General features: G+C 46.5%; 1 protein-coding gene across 1 annotated transcript; it reads left to right on the forward strand.

Annotated features, from left to right (window-relative positions):
* Nucleotides 1–1197: 1197 nt before the first annotated feature.
* On the forward strand, nt 1198–21269 carry MTCH2 (mitochondrial carrier 2). The gene is made up of 13 exons (XM_004585326.4): nt 1198–1420; nt 6791–6875; nt 7023–7129; nt 11129–11155; nt 11345–11407; nt 13155–13212; nt 13459–13510; nt 13851–13910; nt 14777–14870; nt 17013–17060; nt 18022–18089; nt 19360–19435; nt 21063–21269. The coding sequence occupies exons 1-13, from the start codon at nt 1334–1336 to the stop codon at nt 21147–21149; spliced, it is 912 nt and encodes a 303-aa protein (XP_004585383.1). The 5' UTR covers nt 1198–1333; the 3' UTR covers nt 21150–21269.
* The last annotated feature ends 316 nt before the right edge of the window (nt 21270–21585 follow it).

Genomic DNA, 21585 nt, shown 5'->3' on the forward strand with positions numbered 1-21585 from the left:
CTGGTTCTAATCCCGGCAGCTCCACTTTCTCTCTGTCTCTCCTCCTCTCAGTATATCTGACTTTGTAATAAAAATAAAATAAATCTTAAAAAAAAAAAAAAAGGAAATGCAATAAAAATACGGCGCCATATGGGATCCCAGGGTGTTCAAGGAGAGGACTTTAGCCGCTAGGCCACTGTGCCGGGCCCCCACCCTGCAAACTTAACCCCTTGGGCAAGTTCTTCCCAAACTTGCTCCCCTCAAGGCGCAGCATGTTGGGCTAGCCACATCACCTGTCTCCTGGTTCTCCTGGCCCACACACCAGGAAGACAAAGGCAATGGAATTTTTTTGGCACCCCCAAGGTGCAAATCCATTAAAAAGAATCCTCTTGATAAACAATTGCCCCAGTTCAGATGGACAAGACTAGAAAGTTTGTGGGTTTGCATCAAGATTCTTATTATCCTAGAAACCACCCATACCTATAGTTGTTGTGCCCCAAGCTGGTTAGGCATTTCATCCTCCTCATGGCAATATCAGGAAGCTAACCAACTATATTCATTTGTCTGAGGTTGCAAGGAGGTACTGCCAGCGGCCTAGGGTCGCAATTATCAAAGGACAGAGGTAGAATTTGAACTTCAAAGCCCATTTATCTTTTGCCCAGCAACCTGCAAAGTACAAGATAAAGAATTTAATTCGTGCATGTTGAGCACCATGCACTGAAAATAAAGTCTGAAGACGGGCTGTCGGGATTCCCAGATGTAGTTAATAAGGAAGAGGAGGGTTTACGTAGAACGGTCACAGATTCTGAGGAGTTGATACTAATTGTACGAATGAATACAACAGCCACACGACTTTCGAGCTATCTAGCCATTGCTGGCCATTGGCCTATTAAGGGTCCAACGCTCAATTCCTTCGTACCTCACTGTCGCAGAGGCCAAAGGGCAGGTGCGAAGGGGAGTGCAACGAAGGATCTTTCCACCCTTTACTTCTCTGACCTTGCCTTTGCTCCTCAGGGTTACACCCCGCACCCCATTACCACGCCCTTCCCTCGCCCGCTGGAGACTTCCGGCATGCGCGTGCGTAAGAAAAAAGTTCCTAAGGCATGGCGCCAGGCTCAACACATCACGCATGCGTCACCTTCCAACAAGCCCCGCCCCAACCCCGGCGCTCGCTCTCGAGCGCCTGCCGTTTCTGCGGGCGAAGTGGGCGGGGACCGGGCGGGGCTGGAGCGCGCCGCTGCGTGCGTGCGTGCTTGCGCGCGGCTGGCGGGCGAGCCAGTGAAGCCGGCGTCCTGGCACGTGACCTGGGTACGGCTTGGTCGCTCGGTCCGTCTGTCCGTCCGCGGTTGCCATCATGGCGGACGCGGCCAGTCAGGTGCTCCTGGGCTCCGGTCTCACCATCCTGTCCCAGCCGCTCATGTACGTGAAAGTGCTCATCCAGGTATGAGTCGCCGCCATTCCCTCCCCCCGCCCAGTGTCCTTTTGGGTCGCCGCTGCCCACAGTTCCAGAGAGTCGGTTCCAGCCTCCCCGAGTCTTCGGGCTCCGGAGATGCTGCCGGTTCTCTGATGCCCTCTTTCCGTCTGTGGCGGGGACAGCTCCCACCTCCCCGCGGCCGCTCTCGTGGACCGCCCTCGGCGTCTCGCCTCCGCGTCCAGCGAGGAGGCCCGCTCCCTTTCCCGCAGCCAACTGCCACCCTGCCCTTGCCAAGCGTTTCCCCTGAACTTTGTTTATTCTTCCCTGGCCGATCGCCATCGAGGGCTTTCCAGCTCTTCCTCGCTCTGAAAATGAGCCTTCGCCCCTCTCCCCTGCTCACCTCAAAACGCAGGACGTGAACTAGTCCATGGCGAATTGGCAAGGACGAGGGGAACCAAGTTTTGGGATCTTCATCGCCTTTTCTCCTGGTGTGTGACCGGTCCTGCTACTGTTTTCTTCCGAAATTTGAACACCAATAAATAATGAGGAGCACTTTCCGAAGTGATGACAAAGTCAGATTTCGGAAGGATCCGTGGAGCGCCTTCCAGCAGAGGCGCGTGGGCTCGTGACAATGGAAATCACAATTGTCCGGGCTGGACATCAGTTGGGCTCATGAGCTGTGGCCAGTTTGAACAGAAGGGGGTAGTTTCTAACGCACTTTAGGGACATTGTTAGGTGGACTTTTGTATTGACAAGGCAGTTTTGTATTGACTAGATCTCGGTAGTATTCTCTGTTGCTCTTCCGAATATTCCAGTAATGGGGCAGGTCATTCTTTTTTTTTTAAACCCTTCATTGGGGATTAATGTTACCCTATGCATTTGTGCCAAGGAAGAGAACAGTTCTAGCACCCCCCGTAGCTCACTCACCTTTCCGTTATGTAGGAAAAAAATTAAGGCACCAAGGGCTAGAATAGGTCTTCATGCACATATAGAAATTTATTTATATGAAAGAGTGCGGGAAAGACAGGTCTCTCCCATCCTCCCCAGGTGGCTGCAGCTGGGCCAGGCCAAAACGGGGAGCTGGGAGCTTTAAGTGGGTGTCCTGTGTAGGTCACAGAGACCCAAACCCTTAGGTCAACTTACACTCTTCCCAGGCCGTCAGCTGGAACACAAACTGATGCTCCTCACCCTTTTGGGCTGCTAGCATCGCGGGAGGTGGTTTTCTGGCTATGCCCCAAAGCCGGCCCGCAGAACATTGCTTATTCCCGAGTTGTTGCTAATCAGAATTATCGGCTGCTTGAGTTTGCTTTGAGTTGACCTCTGTTGATTCAGATTGTAAATGGAAGGGCCGTTGTCAAATGAGCTGTGAGTGACCTGTGCTGTGAAGGCTGGCACAGAATGGGGTCCGCCCTGACTGCAGTTCTCACTGCATCTAGAGTAGACGCATGACCCAGGGTGTCTTCAGGAGGCAGAGGGTGACATTCAGTTCTCTTACCTCAAAAACTTGAGTTTCTTTAATACTGATTTCATAACATCGCCATGCTGCCAAGTGTCCCGAAGGTTTTGGTGAAATTTGCAAATACTCACTTTTATGAAAAATAGGTGTAGCCCTTCCACTGATCTCAGACAGCGCTTGTTTCACATTAAGGGTTTGAATTGGAACAAAAGAGTCAAAGCCATGTCCCACCTCATTTATTCTCTCAAATATCCCTCCTCCAGCCCCCCACCCCCAAATTCTGAATCATGTTGTAAGAATAAAGTGATAATCATTAGCTTCACAAAATAGCATTCATTAGATGGTTAATGACAGTATATTCATTTCACATGGATTTGCCTTATAATTATTTCCTAGGTGAATTATCAAACTATGTAAGCATTTGTGAGCCAAATATGCTATTAATGCTCTCTTAATGAATGTCCTTCATTTTTTTTACTTTGCATTTTCCTTTTTTAAAATTTTTTTGCATTTTATTATTATTATTATTATCATTTTATGATACAGTTCCATAGGCTCCTGGCATTTCCCTTAACCCCTCCCCAAATCCCTCCCCCCAACCTGGTTCCTCTGTATCATTACTAACATATAGTTCTTCATACACAGTCATATGTCCATCATTGCGGGCATGGACAATGGCAGAGAGTCCAGCATCTTACTGTCAAGATATAGTGACAATGACAAATGACATTTCATTGTAAGTCCATCTTTGACTGGAAGTAGAAATGCATACTACATTGTATCCTCACATCTGGATGTTAGTCTCCATTTCACAGCTACTGTACATCCCCTCAAATCAAAAGTCATAATACAAAATCAACAATAGAAAGAAAAATAGAAATTTACAATGCCGTGAAGTTAAATAACATGTTACTAGATATGAGAGTCTCCATTACACAGCTACTATACATCCCCTTAAATGAAAAGCCCCAAAACAAAATCAACATCAGAGAGAAAAAAGAAATTAACAACACCAAGAAGTTAAATAACATGCTATTAAATGACTAACATGTAGCTGAAGAAATGAAAATCAAGAAACTTCTTGAAGAAAATGATGCTATTCTATGATCTACAAGAGATTGAATGATTTATTCAGAAGAAAGTGTTTTGAAGAGGTGAAACTAACAGAAAACAACAAAACCTATGCGATATAGTTTCTGCTGATTTTTGTTGGTGAAGTGTGTCTCTTCTAGACAATAGATGGGTTTTGTTTTTTAATCCAGTCTACTAATTGAGCTTAAGCCATTTACATTCAGAGTTTAATATGTATGGGTGTTACTTTGGTCCTGTCATTTTAGGAATGGGTTGTTCATTGGTTTAGTCTTCTGTTGTCCTTGTACTGGGATGTTCTTCCTGTTTGCCTTTGGTTTTGTTTGGTGCTATTCCTCTTCTCTGTCAAGAGAACATCTTGAAGTATCATTTGTAGGGCAGGTTTGGAAGAGGCAGATTCTTTTAACTTTTCTTTACTGTGGAACAATTTTATTTCATTTTCAAAGACAAGAAAGCTTTGCTGGATGTGTTATCCTAGGCCGACAATTTTTTTCTTTTAGAATCTGGAATATGTCACGCCATTCTCTTCTGGCCTGTAGAGTTTCCTGTGAGAGATCTCCTTGAGGTTAATTGGCATTCCTTTATATGTCAATTGATTTTTTTTTCACGTGCACATTTAAGGATCTTTTCCTTGTGTTCAATTGAAGAGAGATTGATGATCATGTGTTGTGGTGAAGATCGCTTTTGATCAAGCCTGTTGGGAGTTCTGTGCCCCTCCTGGATCTTGTTTCCCCATTCTTTCTCCAGATTAGGGAAATTTTCCTTTATGATTTCATTAAATACATTTGCAAACTCAGCTTCTCTTTCTGCACCTTCTGGGACTCCCATAACTCTGATATTAGGCCTCTTAATAGTGTCTTTCAATTCTTGAATACTTCTTTTGGCCTGATTCAGTTCTGCTTCCAGCTTTTTGTTTGCTTCCCCCTGATGACAGGAATATCTGCCAATTCTGAGATTCTTTCTTCTGCTTGCTTCATTCTGTTTTGGAGACTCTCCACTGTACTTTTAATTTGCTCTACTATGTTCTTAATTTCTGATATATCCGCCTTGGTTTGCTTTATTGCTTCCTTAAATTCTTTGAACTCTTGCATGTGCTTCTCATTTCTGATCAGAAGCTTTAAAATGAGTTTTATGAATTCTGAATGCCCCATTTTCTCGATGTCTTCCTCAGTTAGCTCTGAGGTTGGCAAAGGGTTTTGCTCATTTGCCAGGGGAGTTTTCAGTAATATTCATTGTGCCTTTGTCTCTTCTTTTGCTCTTGGTCATTGTACTTTTGGTTAGCAGAGTCTTCTCCTTGGGGGAGGTTTCTAAGCTGTGTCACCCACAGGTCTACAATGTGATTTTACTTATTGCAGTTGGTACACAACTTTTTGCTTGCAGCCACTTGTGCCACAACCTCCAGCAAGTTCCACATCTGGGTTCTTTTAGATTTCCACTGTGGTCTCCACAGCCCCAGCTCCTGGCTCACCACTCTCCGCCTCCTGTGATACCGTGCTGAGGCTGCACCGTTGTCTCTGCAACCTTTCTCCCACTTCTGGTTGGAGCAGGTGCCCAGTATTTGAGAAACACCAGGTGTCCTATATAGTTAGGTTGTTGGTGGTGCTGATCTTGTCGGAACCTGTTGAACGTTAGGTCTGGGTGCCACATGGACCTATTTTGGCCGGTACGATGCCACAGTCGGTATTATTTTCCTGCAGGACCAGTGCAATTCACTGAGCTCAGTGAGTTCTCGCTAGCTCAGCACATGCATAGTTCACTATTGTCTCTTGAAGTCCCAAAGCTATTGCCACAGTATGCAAAATGGCGCCTTACGTACCACTACTAGAGTTCTTGATCTTCTGGCCGTCAGATCTGAGGGCTACCCAGAACTGTCTTGGGTGGAACCTGTAGAATGCTACATTGCTGCAGTTCACTGAGTCAGAAATGAATTCACTCCCAGCTCAGTGTATGCTCAGTCTTTTCCCTTGCCTTTGCCTCCTTACGTAAAATGGCGCCCAATTCAGCCCTAGGAGGCTGGCTGGGCTGTGGAATCCACCCTGTTTTTGCACTGCCCGTCTGAGGTCTGCTGCTCTGTCTCTGCTCCTGGTCAAATGAAACAGACCAGCAGGACGGACAGTTCTTTGTCTGGGTTCACCTCCCAAACCCCCAGTGAAAGTCCCTTCCCACCTGGTTGCTGGTGGAGTTCCGGCTGCTGGTGGAGTTCGGATCGCTGCTCGCTGAATGCCACTGGAGTATCAGTCACTGTAACACCACACCGTTGTGTCCGCTGCTTTCCTGTGTCTGTCAGTCTTCAGGTACCCCTCTGCCCTTGTTCTGTCCTCTCCTATTTCCTGAAATATGTCTTCTCTGCTTCATCCTGATTAAATGTTTTTCCGTCTGTTTAAATGTGTCCTTACCCTATGCCGCCATCTTGATTCTCAATGTCTTTCATTTTGCTTAAAAAGATTGCACTCAATTTTCTTATGATTTACTTAATTGTTTGAAAGGCAAAACAACAGAGAGCACAAGCTCCCATCCCCTGGTTCACTCCTCAAATGACCCCAGTGGCCGGACCTGGACCAGGTTGAGCCTGCAGCCAGGAGCTTCATCCTGCTCTCCCACATGGGTGGCAGGGCCCCAAGCACCTTGACCACTTTCTGCTGCTTTCCCAGACCCATTCGCAGGGAGCTGGATTGGAAGTGGAACAGCTGGGACTTCAACCTCTATTTGGTTTGCGGATGTTGTTATAGATGTAGCTATGTAAACTCTGCCCCAACATTTGTCTCATAATTTTATTCTTTATTAAAAACCTCGTGATCAAAGCATTGCTAGGAATATTGCTTAATACTTGATGTATTCCTTGTTTTTTAAAGGTTGGGTATGAGCCTCTTCCTCCAACAATGGGACGAAATATATTTGGGCGACAAGTGTGTCAGCTTCCTGGTCTCTTCTGTTATGGTAAGTGTCTGATTGATTTGGTTTGGGTGATCTTGAGAACTGTAATAGACAGGAGTTACTGAAAGAAAACGAGCAAAAGGCGTGTTTCCTAAAGTTTTCCAGGTAAGCCTTTGGACTGGAACTTAAATCTTGAACTTGTGTTCTCAGCTCAACACATCGCCAGCATCGATGGAAAGCGTGGGTTGTTCACAGGCCTAACTCCCAGGCTGTGCTCAGGAGTACTTGGAACTGTGGTCCATGGGAAAGTTCTGCAGGTAAGAGGAGAGTCAGTTTTCTGTTGGTTTTTTGTTTTTGTTTTTTAAGATTTATTGAGAGCACAGCGCTATAGCCTAGTGGCTAAATCTTCTGCTTGCATGTGCTGGGATCCCATATGGGTGCCAGTTTGTATCCGGCTTCTCCACTTCCCATCCAGCTCCCTGCTTGTGTCCTGGGAAAACAGTTGAGGATGGCCCAAAGCCTTGGGACCCTGCACATGCATGGGAGATCCAGAACAAGCTCCTGGTTTCTGATCAGCCTAGCTCCAGCCATTGCGGCCACTTGGGGAGTGAACCAGCAGATGGAAGATCTCTCTGTGTCTCCTTCTCTCTGTATATCTGCTTTTCCAATAAAATCTTAAAAAATAAAAGATTTATTGATTTACTTATTTTTCATTTGAAAGGCAGATTTACAGAGAGAAAAAGCTTCTATCTGCAGTTCATGCTCCAAATGGCCTCAATGGCCAAAGCTGAGCTGATCCAAAGGCACAGTTTTTTCTGGGTCTTCCGTGTGAGTGCAGGAGTATAAGGCCTTGGGCCATCCTGTGCTGCCTTCCCAGGCCGTTAGCAGGGAGGTGGATTTCAAGTGGAGCAGCTGGGGTGAGACTGGTGCCCTTATCTGATGACAACACTGCAAGGTGAAGGATTAGCTTGTTAAGCACCATGCTGTAGATTTTGATCACCTTTTATGCACAATCCATGGTAATAATTAATAGCAGTTTGGAATTTATAAAAGGATACTTTAAAATTTCATGAAAAAATATGTATTATGAAAAAGCTGCAGGGATTTAAACATGTTTAGCACAAAATGTATTTAGTGACCCCCCCCGTTTTTTTTCCTTCTGTGCCTTTTTTTTTTTTGCAGACTTTTGAAATATCCTCATATTTAAAACCTGGCCTTTCTCTTTAAGAAATATCCTTGAAATACACCATTGATGTTGATCTACATGAGCACTTTCTCTGAGCCGTGTTGAGCAGAAATTAAATACATTCACTTCTTTGGTCACTTGTACAACTCAGTTTGTGCTGTTGGAAAACGATTAATTGAGTCATGCCTTTTCCCCTGAATAATTTTTTTCTTTTATTGCTGGTATTTTCTAATAAGTTGTTTTTTTTTTTTTAATTAAGAACACATTTTATTTTCTCTGTTGTAATAAAAGTTAGGACGGAATTTATAGAAATGGGGAGAGGGCCTGGTGCCATGACAGAACAAGCTAAGCCTCTGTCTATATCGCCATAGTCCCAAAAAGAGAGGATGGCCTAAGTGCTTGGACCTGGAAGAAGCTCCTGGCTTTGGATCTGCCCAGCTCTGGCCCCTGCAACCATTTGCAGATGGGAGAGTCTCTCTTTGTCTCTCCTTCTTTCTCTGTAAAACTGTCTTTCCAGTAAAAGGTGAGGGTAGTGGGAGGGAAGTAGATGTGATCTGGATCATGCCCATATGGATTTTTGTCTTTTTTAATGGCTTATTTGAAAGGGACAGTAACAGAAAGAAAGATAAAGAATCCTTTGATCTAATGGTTCGCTCTCCAAAAGCCTGCAACAGTAGAGGCAAAGTAAGGCTGAAGCCACAAGCCAAAAGATCATCCATACCTCCCATGTGGGTGGCTTGGACCCAAATACTTGGGCCGACATCTGCTGCCTCCTGGGGCATTAGCAGGGAGCTGAATTGGAAGCCAAGACAGGACTTAATCTCCAACCAGTGGTGTGAGTTAAAAAATACAGCTGCAACTGCCCCACTTCTGATCCAGCTCCCTGCTAATGTGCCTAGGAAGGTAGTGAAAGATGGCCCAAGTGCTTGGGTTTCTGTCACCTGCATGAGAAACCCAGATGAAGCTCCTGCTCCCTGCTTTACCCTGGGGAGTGAACCAGCAGGTGGGAGACACCTCTCATCTTTTAAAAAAAAGATACTGCAGTGTATGCTAACCAATCCGTGTGGATGATAAATCCAGACATTTATATAGTGCTCATTGAAGCAATGTTTTGGGGCCAGCATCGTGGCATGCTGAGTTGAGCTGCACCTGTGCCACTGGCATTCATCTGAGTGCTGACTGGAGTCCCAGCTGCTGCACTTCCAGTCCAGCTCCCTGTTCCCAATGCTTGGGCCCCTGCACTCACATGGGAGACTCAAGCGGAGCTCCTCACTCCTGCCTTCAGCCGTTGGGGCCATCTGGGGAATGATCCAGTGGATGGTACATCTCTTTAAAATCATAACAATAATAAAATAGTATTTTGTAGAACCCTTTGTAATTTTTATAAATTTTTTTTTTAATTTTTTAAAGATTTATTTATTTTATTGGAAAGGCGGATATGCAGAGATGAGGGGAGAGAGAGAGAGGAAGATCTTCCATCCAATGGTTCACTCCCCAGGTGACTGCAATGGCTGGAGCTGAGCCAATCTGAAGCTAGAAGCCAGGAGCTTCCTCCAGGTCTCCCACATGGGTGCAGGGTGCCAAGGCTTTGGGCCGTCCTCAACTGCTTTCCCAGGCTACAAGCAGAGAGCTGGATGGGAAGCAGGGCTGCAGGGATTAGAACTGGCATCCATATGGGATCCTGGCGCGTGCAAGGCAAGGACTTTAACCACTACACTATCGCGCCAGGCCCAACCCTTTGTAATTTTTAAAGCTCTGCTCTTGTTTGCAATTTTTGTGATTTATTGTCTGATGAGCAAGTCATGATTTTGTTAAATAGCTTTGTGACCTAAGTGGCTTGTATTTTAAGTAATTTTCCATCAGCCTTGGTTTTCAGTCAGTTCCTCACCTGGAAGCTGTCATGTGTTGTTAGGTCCAGGCTTGTGTGTCTGAGGCTGGTGGCCCCCCTCAGGTGCCCCGGGTCAGAATGCTGGAGTCCGCCTGGGCGAGGTGTTGGTAGGTTGATTGCTCTGCCAGCCACACCCTGTCCTGGCTCAGTGCGTCCTGCCTGCCGTTATCTCCGGGAGCTCTCCCTGTGGGCACTGTCTAGTTCCAGGCTTCGGTACAGATTCAGAGCAAGAGTGAAGTGACTGCTTGGGAGTGAATTTCATGATGATACAGGAAAGGTGAAACCCCAGGTTCCCTGAATATTTAAATGTAACCCATTGAAATATAATAAAGGATTAGTAATACACTGAGTATCACAAATCACATATGCAATCAGAAGGAAAGGTGTAGTCTGGGCTGAAAAGTCTGTTACAAGCAAGAGATCTCTCTATGTGAATAAGAACTGAATAGGAATAAGTTCAAGATGATGTGAAAGCTTCAATAGTATCGGTCAAGTGAAAATAAGACTCTAGAAATGAGCAGGAATTCTTTTGAAGAGGCCTGAGCTTTTGGAGTTGGTTTCCCAGTGGACTGAGCGTCTGGCCAAGACACCACTTCGCTTCAGCCCCATATTTCTTCTCTTTCCTGTGGTGGTTGTTAAAGAGCATACTGCTTTTCACAAAGCATTGTCAATTTTTAAAATCTGCTAACACTAGAAAATAGTGCAGCTCAGTCCTTCCCACCCTGTTCAACCATGTAATCAGCATCAAAAACTCAAAAAGAAGAAGAAGATGCAAGTGGTTATTTTGTAGTAAGGAGCTGTTCTTTTCCCATTTCCTGTTTTGTGTTTGTAAAATACCGCGAGTGTTTCCTCCTGCAGTATGGTGTGGCCTGTGCTGGTATTCATGGTCTCCTCTCCAGAAGAGAGAAAGCTGTTTCTTGCTCATTCTAGACCCAGTCCCTGCTTTTTTACATAGGAGAGTGGAAAACCCCAAGTCATCTTTGTACCAACTTGCCTTTCCATTAACTGTGGGTGTTTAGTACTCTTGAATTCTCTTCCTGGGTGTCCTTTCTGTTTCTTAATGAGAGTTTCCCTGAGCATTCACCTGCTCCTCCAGCTGACCATCTCAGAGAAATCTATCTCCAGATGATAAATTAGGAAGAAGTCATGGGAGGGAACCTTCAGCTGCTGTGCTGTGATTTCATTTAGTGTTTGCTCAGGCTTACTGCAGTGACCCTAATCCTCCTTTCTTTTCTTCTGTAGCATTACCAGGAGAGCGACAAGGTCGAGGTACGTGAAGCCGATTCATTCGTGCGAGCCCCCTTCCCTGCAGGCTGCTACTGCTTCGGGGGCCCTGGTGGGAAAGAGGCCAAGCAGCCATCCCTTTTGTCCCAGTGAGCATTGGCATATGGAGTGGCCATCAGGTAGAATGACTGTTTAAACCCACCAGTTCTCTGTCTTCTCTGCTTTTTCATGCAGGAATTGGGACCTGGAAATGTACAGAAAGAAGGCTCATCTTCCTTTGACCGAGTTATCAAAGAGGTAAGAGATGAAGTGTGTCCCTCACAGCTGCCCGCATCCTGCTGCATGCGGGGTGGCAGCTGCACAGCCCAGATCATTGGCCTGTGTGTTCAGGCCTCCTGTCAGGAATAGAGGCAGCTGCAGGAAGCTCTTTTTGCCTCTTCATTATTTCATTTGTAAAATGGATGATGTTTACTGAGAGTCTTCCTAATCATGTTAAACCTCTGACGTGGGAGTGTTAGAGCGGTGGCGAGGCCCACTGTGCAGTGCCTTCCATGCTGCTGAAGCTTCCTGCACACGTAGGTCACGGAGACGATTCCAGGCCTGGCATACAGAAGTGTTCTTAGTTCTCACGTCACCAGATGTCTCTAATGAGATCCTGAGGTTTCGATCAGTACTTCCTGCTGAGATGTTCTCAAACAAGCATTGTGAATGTTTGACAACAGATGTGTCAGGTGTTCTCTGCAAATGTTCTCTTGTTTATCTGCTTGAAAGGCAGCGTTTACAGAGACAGAGACAGAGAGAGGGGTCTTCCATCTGCTGGTTCACACCCCAGGTGGCCACATCAGCCAGAGCTGGCACAGGCCAGAGGCAGGAGCCAGGAGCTTCTTCTGAGTCTCCCGTGTGGATATAGAGGTCCAAACACTTGGGCCATCCTCCACTGCTTTCCCAGGCACTCTAGCAGGGAGCTGGATTGGAAGTAGAGCAGCCAGGACTTAGAAGAGCCTGTATCAGATGTTGATACCACAGGCAGCAGCTCCATTCACCATGGCATTGTGCGAGGCCCAGGTTTGTATTTTCTTAGCCCTACTTAGCCCAGCTTGTCCCCCAGGGTCTTCTGAGTACTACCCTTGAAGTAGGAGTGAGGGACGGCTTAACTCAGTGACTGGAGATGATGTTGAAATGCAAGAGAGCATTTATAGCCCCAGGGCCTACCTCCATGGGACACCATTTTCTTTTTTATAAAAATTTATTTATTTTTGTTGGAAAGCCGGATATACACAGAGGAGGAGAGACAGAGAGGAAGATCTTCCATCCGATGATTCACTCCCCAAGTGAGCCACAACAGCTGGTGCTGCGCCAATCCAAAGCTGGGAACCTGGAACCTCTTCCGGGTCTCCCACACGGGTGTAGTGTCCCAATGCATTGGGCCGTCCTCAACTGCTTTCCCAGGCCACAAGCAGGGAGCTGGATGGGAAGTGGAGCTGCCGGGATTAGAACTGGCGCCCATATGGGATCCCGGTGCGTTTAAGGCGAGGACTTTAGCCGCTAGGCCACTGCGCCAGGCCCACATTTTCTTTATTACTTCCTGACCGGGTCCTGATCTAGAAAAATAAACACAACAACTCAAAGACACGAAACAAATCATTTATTCTACCTACGATGGTGTGAATTAAGTAGAGCCAGCCATGTGTCCAGCATGGGTGGCAGAGTCTGAAATCAAGGCCTCTGAAGTTTCACCCCACTGGACAGCTCTGCTGGTCACCTTCTGTGGGTATTCCTTTGCCTTTCCTTTCACATAACATTGAAAAGAATAACAGGAATCGGCTTTGCTGGCGGGCTTGGGGCAATGACAGTGTCAGCACGTTGAAGTCTGGGAGTGAAGTGGCTCCACGATGGCCATGGGTCCCATCGCACCTGGTTCCGGCTGCTCTCCCCAACTCCAGGGCGGAGGGCTTGTTTCTCACACCACCGAGTGCACTTGCGTTCCTTCGGACAGGGATCTGAGTGTCACTACATTTCAGAAGTGTGTGTTGATTTTTTCTAGACAACTCGAGAGATGATTGCGCGATCTGCTGCCACCCTCATCACGCATCCCTTCCATGGTACGTTTGCCCTTGGTGGCTGGAGTCTGCCTTGTCCTTCTGTAGCGCCTCTGGACCCCTTAGATAGGCTCCCACGGGAGGTGACTGAAGAGCCTTGCCTGCATGTTCTTGCTTATTTGCTTGTTTTGGCTTTTGTCCAGTTTTTCCAGATAGTAAAGTGTCTTTAGATGGAAAAGCATTTGCTTGTTTCATAGTTCTCAAACAGTATCTCAGCGTAGTTTAAAGTCTTTTCTCTTTGTTCTTCAGTGATTACACTGAGATCTATGGTACAGTTCATTGGCAGAGAATCCAAGTACTGGTAAGTGTTTTTGGTTTTGAGTGTTCTAGAAGCTTTGTTGAAGCCAAAGTGTTACTACTTTACATTTTTATGATTTGTTAAATCACATGACCTATATAACAACTCGTAAAGTGGGGGGTGGGTGATAACTTCAGGCCGGGTTAGGAGTCTACTACCCAGTTGGGGAACCACTGGAGCCCACTCCACCCTTAGGCAGGTCAGTCCTCCTTTCTGTCAGCCGTGAGTGGGCCCTACAAAAATGTACGGGAGGGAGTGGTGAATGGGAACTTGTTAGAAGTGGTCGTTTTTATAGTTCCAGAATAATCATAAATGTATTTACCTTTCTTTCCTGTGTACCCAGTGGACTTTGTGACTCCATAGTAACCATCTATCGGGAAGAAGGCATCCTGGGATTTTTCGCGTGAGTTGGTGTTGGGGTCTGTGTGTGAGAGAGAGAGACCAGGAACTGCGTGACTCAGTTTACTCCCTGGAGAAAATGTCTTCCTGGGTTTACTTCTGGTTAAGCTCTGTTTAGGCCCCTTCTGACTTAAATGTCTTTTGTTGTGAAGATCCCAAACCTTTGCTTCTAGATAAAGTTAATTGTGTGTTTCTATACTTACAGTAGTTTCTCTCATATGTAGTTTATCAAATAAGGAAAATTAAGTTTCAGAATTGGGGAAATCATCTTAACATGTGTTATTCTATGAAAGTCAGCTAAGGCTTGAATACTTTGAGTATCGCAGACACTCTGGGACGTGGGCAGGACAGCTAAGCTCTAGTCCTAGGCTAGAGGTGAGAAGAATGCCGAAGCCTGCTGCCTCTTGTGCAGCTGATGCGTGGTGGCAATGGGGAGAACACATTTGAAGCATGGCCTTCCCCCCTCTGGGTCATATTCTTCCCACTGTTCATGCTGCTTCACCTTCCAGTCGCTTGCATCTGGAAACATTTTTTTATGTCTCTTGTCTGTTATCTTTAAGTTATTCTTGCTTTGTAATTTAAGTATAAAGTGGTTTAGTAAAGCTGTATTTAAACTCCATCTCCAAACTGCCTTACCAAACTATTGGCCTCCTGCTTCTGGTTGCTCCCCAGTGGGGAGCCTTGGCTGTAGTGAGATCCAGCCGACCTGTGCTTTTACCAGAGGGTCCCGGGACACCAGCCTCCAGGAAAGTTCGACGAGAGGGACGAGTCTTTTCAGTCTCTTGAGTTTGGAAAATTTAATATTCAATAAGTGGATTAACCTTTCTACTGATGATTTGAGATTCTTATCTTTTTTATTTCTTCATGTAGGGGTCTTATTCCTCGCCTCCTAGGTGACATAATTTCTTTGTGGCTGTGCAACTCACTGGCCTACCTCGTCAATACCTATGCACTGGACAGTGGGGTAGGTTGCAACCTTGGTGAGACAGGCTGTGGTGGGCTATTTTGTATTCACTTGACAGTTCTAACTAGCTTTAAAGTAACATACTATGCTACATGCCAGACTGAACATGGTAAAGTTAGAAAATGATCAGTTGAGTTTTCAAAGGGTAATGAAGTGATGTACATAGTTTGCTGTAGAGATGGGCCTTTGGGCACAATGCAATGGCTCAGTGGCTAAATCCTCACCTTGAACACACCGGTTCATGTCCCGGCTGCTCCACTTCCCATCCAGCTCCCTGCTTGTGTCCTGGGAAAGCAGTAGAGGACGGCCCAAAGCCTTAGGATGTTGCACCCACATGGGAGACCTGGAAGAGACTCCTGACTCACCTCTGGCTTTTGTACCCATTTGGGAAGCGAACCAGCAGACAGAGGATATTTTCTGTCTCTCCTCCCCTTCTGTTGTAAATCTGACTTCCCAATAAAAGCAAAGAAATATTTCAAAAAAGAAAAAGATGGACCTTTAGTCCAGTGTGATGGAGCATGCTCAAGGGATCTAGCCCTGCCACTGTGCAGGCCACTAGGAGGCCATTTCTTTCTTCCTTTTTATAAATATTGATTTATTTCAAAGGCAGAACTACCAAGAGAAAAGATCTCCCATCCACTAGTTCATTCCACAAAAAGGCCACAAAATAGTAAGAACAAGGCCAGGTGGAATACAGGAGCCTGGAGCTCCATCTGCGTCTCCCCGTAGGTGGCAGAGGCCTAACAACTTGGCCCATGCTCCAGTGCTGCTTTCCCAGGCAAACCAAGCTGAAGCTCTTACGCAGTTCCTGTGTGGCAGCAGCTTCAACTAACACTCCACAGTGCTCGCCCCTTTTTCTTTTGTTCTTGTTCAGATTAGTAAAAGATAGTTTCATGGTGGTGGGGTTTTTTTGTTTTGGTTTGGTTTGGTTTTTTTGTTTGTTTGTTTGTTGTTCTCATTTATGGATCGTTAAGGTGCTCTTATATTGAGCTTTCCCGGAGCCTCTGCCTGAGAGGTTTTGAGAGTGCCTCTCCTGGCAGTTGTTTCTGCCGTCCAGCACCTCCAGGGCCTCTGCCCGCAGGCAGCTCGGTAGCTTGGTGAGATGTGGACACACTCAGAAGTGCCTGCCCTGCTGCTCGCTTCGTGAGTCGAGGGAGTGACTCCAGATGGCCTTCCCTTGCCTGTGGTCTCACTCTCTGTGGCTTTGGTTACTGCGGTCAGCTTGTATACGAAACACTAAATGGAAAATTCCAGTTACGAGAGATCACAATCAGATCATTTTGTTGTTAACAGTATGTTTTTCTGACTCTTCTGTTTCATTATTGTCCTCAGTCTTTTTCTGTACCTAATTTATCAATTCAGTTTTATTATAAGCATATTTGTAACAGTATGGGGAAACCAGTATCAATATGGGTATTTCAGAAGCTTGGTGGAAAAACTATTCAAAGATGAATTTGAGTAAATATTTTTAAATCTACACCTGTTTTTTCATGATACACATTTTTTCCATAAAGATTTATTTATTTGAAAGGCGGCTTTTGAGAGAAAGGAGGTGGTCTTCCATCCACTGGTTCACTCCCCAATGTCCACATCAGCTGGAGCTGGCCCAGGCTTCCTTTTGGGATTCCCCATGTAGGTACAGGAGCCCAAGCACATGGGCCATCCTCTGCTGTTTCCCTAGGCCACTAGCCAGGGGCTGGAATGGAGGTGAAGCAAATGGTATGCTATCCTTGCAGATGGCTGCTTAACGTATTACGCCACGGTGCTGGGCCCCTCCATGGGCTTTCTGAAGACCCTTTACTGCAGTGTCAGGCATCCACTGGGGGTCTGGGACTATGTTTCTGCAGCATGGGAAGGTTGCTCTCGTTGTGTTCGAAGTCCTCAGGCTAGTGTATTTCTTCTCAGACTTTCTTAATGTAATAGGAATGTATCTGTGCACATGAATCAACTTGATCATTTTGGTCACTACCTCTTTATGCTAAAAATCAGCATTGTATGCTTTCACCCTTGAAATTAATTTTCAAGTTGTCACAGAAACTGGAAATTTAGAGCTACAATATGTTGTTGTATTTATGGCCAGTTAACTTACCAGCAGCTTTAGATTTTTCTAATCCATTCTAATAAAGATGCTTTGTGTTTCAGGTGTCCACCATGAATGAAATGAAGAGTTACTCACAGGCTGTCACAGGAGTGAGTGTTCTTCTTAATCCTGTTGGCCTTCTAGGAATAACTGGATTGGGTTTGCCTTTTCAAACTGGCCAGTGTTGGCATTGCCTTACAGCGGCCACCTGCCTTGCTGGGAAAGCCCCTCACGGCGGGGTATGTTGATCAGCGGTGAAAATGAAGCCGAGGCCCTGGCTGCGAGCAGAGGACGTCAGCATGCAGCCCTGCCTTGTGCAGCCTTCGGGGTTGCTGTGTGGGCGTTTCCCTCCCAGGCCTGTCTGTGCTGCTCCTCAGGCCCGCATCTCCTGCAGGGAGAGCTCCTCCTTCTCTCTGGATGGATGCTCATGTCCTCTGATTGGCTAAAGGGCTGTTTTAAAATGTTTTATTGGTGTTGATTATATACACTCCTTCCTCCCACCCCCTGTTTTGTTGTGGTTTTGTTTGGTTTTTTGTTTGTTTTTGTTTTGGCGGGCGGGGGGTGGGGGGTAGTCTGTTTATTTGAAAGAGAGAGCTCTTCCTTCTACTGATTGATCCTCAAGTGCCTGCCAGAGCCTAGACTTGGCTGAGCCAGGAGCCCTGAGTTCAGCACATTCTCCCACGTAGGTGTCCAGGACTCCAGGTACTTGGATCGTCACTCTGAGATGCCCGTGAGCAGGACTGTCCCAGCAGCCAGGACTTGAGCATAGGCCTATGGCATGTGGCTGCCCCAAGCAGTCTGACTGCACCAAATGCTCACCCAGGACTTATGATGACTCAATGCAACGATCAGAAAAGGCTTCTAGACTTGTTAAAATAACAAATGTAGCAGTATATTAGAAGAGAGAAACGTTTCCAGTCTCAAAAGTGTATACTTTGGGTCTTTGCAAGGGCATCAGGAAAGCAGATCAGTGCTGGAGTGTTTGACCACAGGGGCACGAGGCCCGTAGAGAGTAGAGCAATGCGACTAGGCGTGACGTAATCTCTCTGCCATCTTTCTGTTGTTTTACAGTTTTTTGCCAGTATGTTGACCTACCCCTTTGTGCTCGTCTCTAACCTCATGGCTGTCAACAACTGTGGGTGAGTACGTCACACTTAGCCTGTGAGTTGGGTGCCTGTGGGCCTCACCAGCAGAGCAGAAATGTAGGAAGGAAAATACATGGATGGTGTTCCTAGCTTCCTAATTTTTCAACCTTGTGGCCTGTATTCTCTGTGGAGCAGCAGATAAATACCTGTGGCAACCACCTTGTCTCCCTTTTTGGAACAGGGAAGAGCAAAAATACTAGTTGGCCAGGATTTACACTGTACGCTCATTGCTGGGACAGCTCCTGTCCTCAGAAGGACAGGTGATTGTCAGAATCTTTTTCCACACCGTTCCCAGCTCTGGTCTTTGTCTTCCTGACAGTGACAAGGGTGTGTCATGGATTGAGCCACACAGCCTTTACCCTGGCAGCCCCAGTCAAAAAGTGAGGATTAGATGAAGAAGAAATGGCAAACTTGGCCAATGGCAATCTTCTTCATCTTTCCCTGACTGGCTGTTTGGTGTGGGTGGGGTTGTATGCCACCAGCAGCTTCTAACAGTCCAATAACCCTGCCACCTGTGCAGCCATTTGCCTCTTGGCATAACTCAAAGTTCTGTTCCCGTGTGGTCCCTGACATAATGTCATTGTTTGCTGGCATGTAGAATAGCCGCCACATGTTAGCCCCGAGCAAGGGGACAGGCTGGTTTTTTTCCAGAGTACAAACTGTGTGGGAGCGGTGCTGGCCGCTGCTGGCACCTGTTATCATCCCTGGGTTCTTGGTAGCTTTAAGTTCTCCTTTCCTGCTCACTGGTAATATGATTGGTATGTTTTGGTGTTTCATGTTCACAAATGAAGAATCTAAATGTTTTAGAATGTAAGATGGGGGTTTCCAGGGTGTGCGTGCTCTGGTCTTTAATGTATCCTCATGTAATTTGTTTCATTAGAACCAAAAAGTATGCAGCAGCAAACTTTGACAGATTTCTCACACTCTTTTTTTTTGAAAAGCAGAATTAGAAGAAGAGACAGAGATTTCATATCTGCTGGGTTTTTCCCCACATGGCTACAGCTACCAAGGTTGAGCTAGGCTGAAGCCGCAAGCCTTGGAGTCCATCCAGGCTCCCCCCGTGGATGGCTAGCGACCAATCTTGTGCTGTTTTTCCAGGTGCATTAGCAGGGAAGTGGTTTGGAAATGGAGGAGCAAAGTCTCAAAATGCACTTGTGGTGGCTTAACCCCCTGTGCCACAGCAGCAACTCCCTGCCCCCTACATGCTTGAGAAAATGCTTCAGGAATAGTAGCTTGAATAACTTTTCTCTTTTTGCTGTATCAGGCTTGCTGGTGGATGCCCTCCTTACTCCCCAATATATAGTTCTTGGATAGATTGCTGGTGCATGCTGCAAAAAGAGGTACTTTTCCCATTTTCTTATGTTTGTTTTATAAATATTATCTGGAATCCCGGATTCACTCTTGGGATCACGCTTAGCTGCCGGCTAGTATTCCCTGTGTGTCACTCTGACAGAAGAGTCACAGTCGGGAACTGGAAACCCTGGCTGATCACGTTCAAGGTACACATAGAATCTGTTAAGAACATTGTTCTGGTTAAAATGATGACCTTGATTTCGTATGTTTCCCCAAGCTCACCTTTTTTAACCCCGAATTTGCTGAGAAAGCTTTTCACTGAGTTCCGTGAAGAAGCCCATGAGGAGTTGTTTGTAACCAGGTGTTAGCAGAGGTCCCGAGGGAGCTGGTCTTAACCTGCAGAGCCTTGTTAGTAAGTGATAGTGTTAGCCAAACTCCAGTTCCCCATGTGTGGCATCTGTGACGTGTGGCATCTCCAACCAAGGATTCTAAGTCTAGGCTGAACTGTATTAGAAATGAAGGATAATTTCTAATCACATGGGCGGGGAGTCGATTTAGCTGGAGAACACTTCAAGTGGCCATTGGTTCCAAGCTGCTTTCGAGTGGGAAGCACTTTGTAAAGGACTGCGCAAGACCGTGTATAAAGAAGCCCTTTGTTGCATTATCGCCCAGCACTTGGTGTGCACAGGGGACAGGCCTTTCTTCTCAGAGCTGGCCCTGGGAATGGAAGGCCTGTGGCTGTGGTTGCTGAGCCCAGCGAGCTTGTCCACGGGTCCCAGCCAGAGCAAGGGGCTGATGGGAGCTCAGCAGCCAGCAGCAGGGCGGCTTTCATGCTCATCGTTTGCTGCTGATCCCGTTGTCTCCCTGCTGCCCACAGGGGGAAGGCAGGTAGGAGAAGAGCCTTCCCCAGGAGGCACTGAGCCTTAAGGTGCTCTAAGACAAGCAGCACATCTTGGTAGGACAGTTGCCGTCACCCGTCACACTAAGGGCTGACCTGTATCATGAGCTCACGTTACTCACAATGGGTACTTAGTCCCTGTGGGCCCATTTTGCATGAGAAAAAATTGGGGCAGAGAACTGTATGACGCTGGCTTCCCACCTGCGGTTGCCCAGCCCTGATTCAGGAGAGCTAGGAGGATGCACAGGCTGTGGTGCCATGTTCTGTTCCCTGCTCTCAGAACGTGACTCTCATTTTAAGATTCAGTTCTCTGTAGAAAAGTGACCAGAGGAGCTGGTGCTGCCTGAATGTCAGGCGCAGCCCTAAGCCCTGACGTATGGACAGTAGCAGGTTGAACACCTCCTGAGCGTTCAGCCCTGCAAGTGGTTAAATTTGGGGGTTCTGTTTTGGAGTGTCATGTTGCTACTCCAAGTTTTAGGTGGACAGATTGGGTGTGCTCAACTGCATTGGCTCTGAGGACCCAGCTGGCACATGACGAGGCTAGTGTTCTGTGTTAGAACATCCTGCACTGTTGATGAGGAGAAAGGTGATGAGTTTGCTGGCCTCACGGTAGCTCAGCCTGTGAATTGAAGCCCCCCTCTCTGTGGGACAGTGCCAGCATGGTCTTGCTGGCACTCGTCCAGACTCCCAGGCACGTGGCCACCTGCGTCACTGCTGATGTGCACTGGCTGACCTCATCTTCATGCTGGACTTTATTTGTGTCTGTTTTTTTCCAGGGAAACATGAGCCGAGGAAATAGCTTGTTTTTCCGGAAGGTCCCCTTTGGGAAGACTTACTGCTGTGACCTGAAGATGTTAATGTGAAGATGTAGGGCAGGGACAGTGACATTTCTGTAATCCCAGATGCACAGAATTATGGGAGAGAATGTTGATTTCTATACAGTGTGGCGCACTTTTTTAATAATCATTAATCTTGGGAACATGGAGGTGTTTGGTGTCTGCCTCTTCTGTTCTTTTTTCTTCCGGCACAACAAAGCTTACCACTGCTGTTCCCCCTTTAGTTGTTCCAACTGGGACATTTTTGTTCCAGATTCTTTTAAACAGCAGGGGGAAGGTTATATTTTCTTTATGGTACAGAAGTTATCACAGGATTTGTGTCTCAGTTTAAATGTTTGTAAAACAAAGACTCCCAAGAAGAGACAGTTCTTTAAAACTTGCAGAGTGAGTGAGGCAGATGGTTTAGCAGAGTATGAATCATCCTTTCCTGGTGATTCCTGAACTGAACAAGTCAGGAGTATCC

Source organism: Ochotona princeps, chromosome 4, assembly GCF_030435755.1.
Source record: "Ochotona princeps isolate mOchPri1 chromosome 4, mOchPri1.hap1, whole genome shotgun sequence".
NCBI lineage: Eukaryota > Metazoa > Chordata > Mammalia > Lagomorpha > Ochotonidae > Ochotona > Ochotona princeps.

What these genes read in the sequence shown, in the direction of transcription:
- MTCH2 (XM_004585326.4), top strand. Translation starts at nt 1,334, where the DNA reads ATGGCGGACGCGGCCAGTCAGGTGCTCCTGGGCTCCGGTCTCACCATC. An exon ending in AGGAGAGCGACAAGGTCGAG is followed by an intron (nt 11,156 to 11,344) that starts GTACGTGAAGCC and finishes TTTTTCATGCAG; the next exon opens with GAATTGGGACCTGGAAATGT. An exon ending in ACTCACAGGCTGTCACAGGA is followed by an intron (nt 17,061 to 18,021) that starts GTGAGTGTTCTT and finishes GTTGTTTTACAG; the next exon opens with TTTTTTGCCAGTATGTTGAC.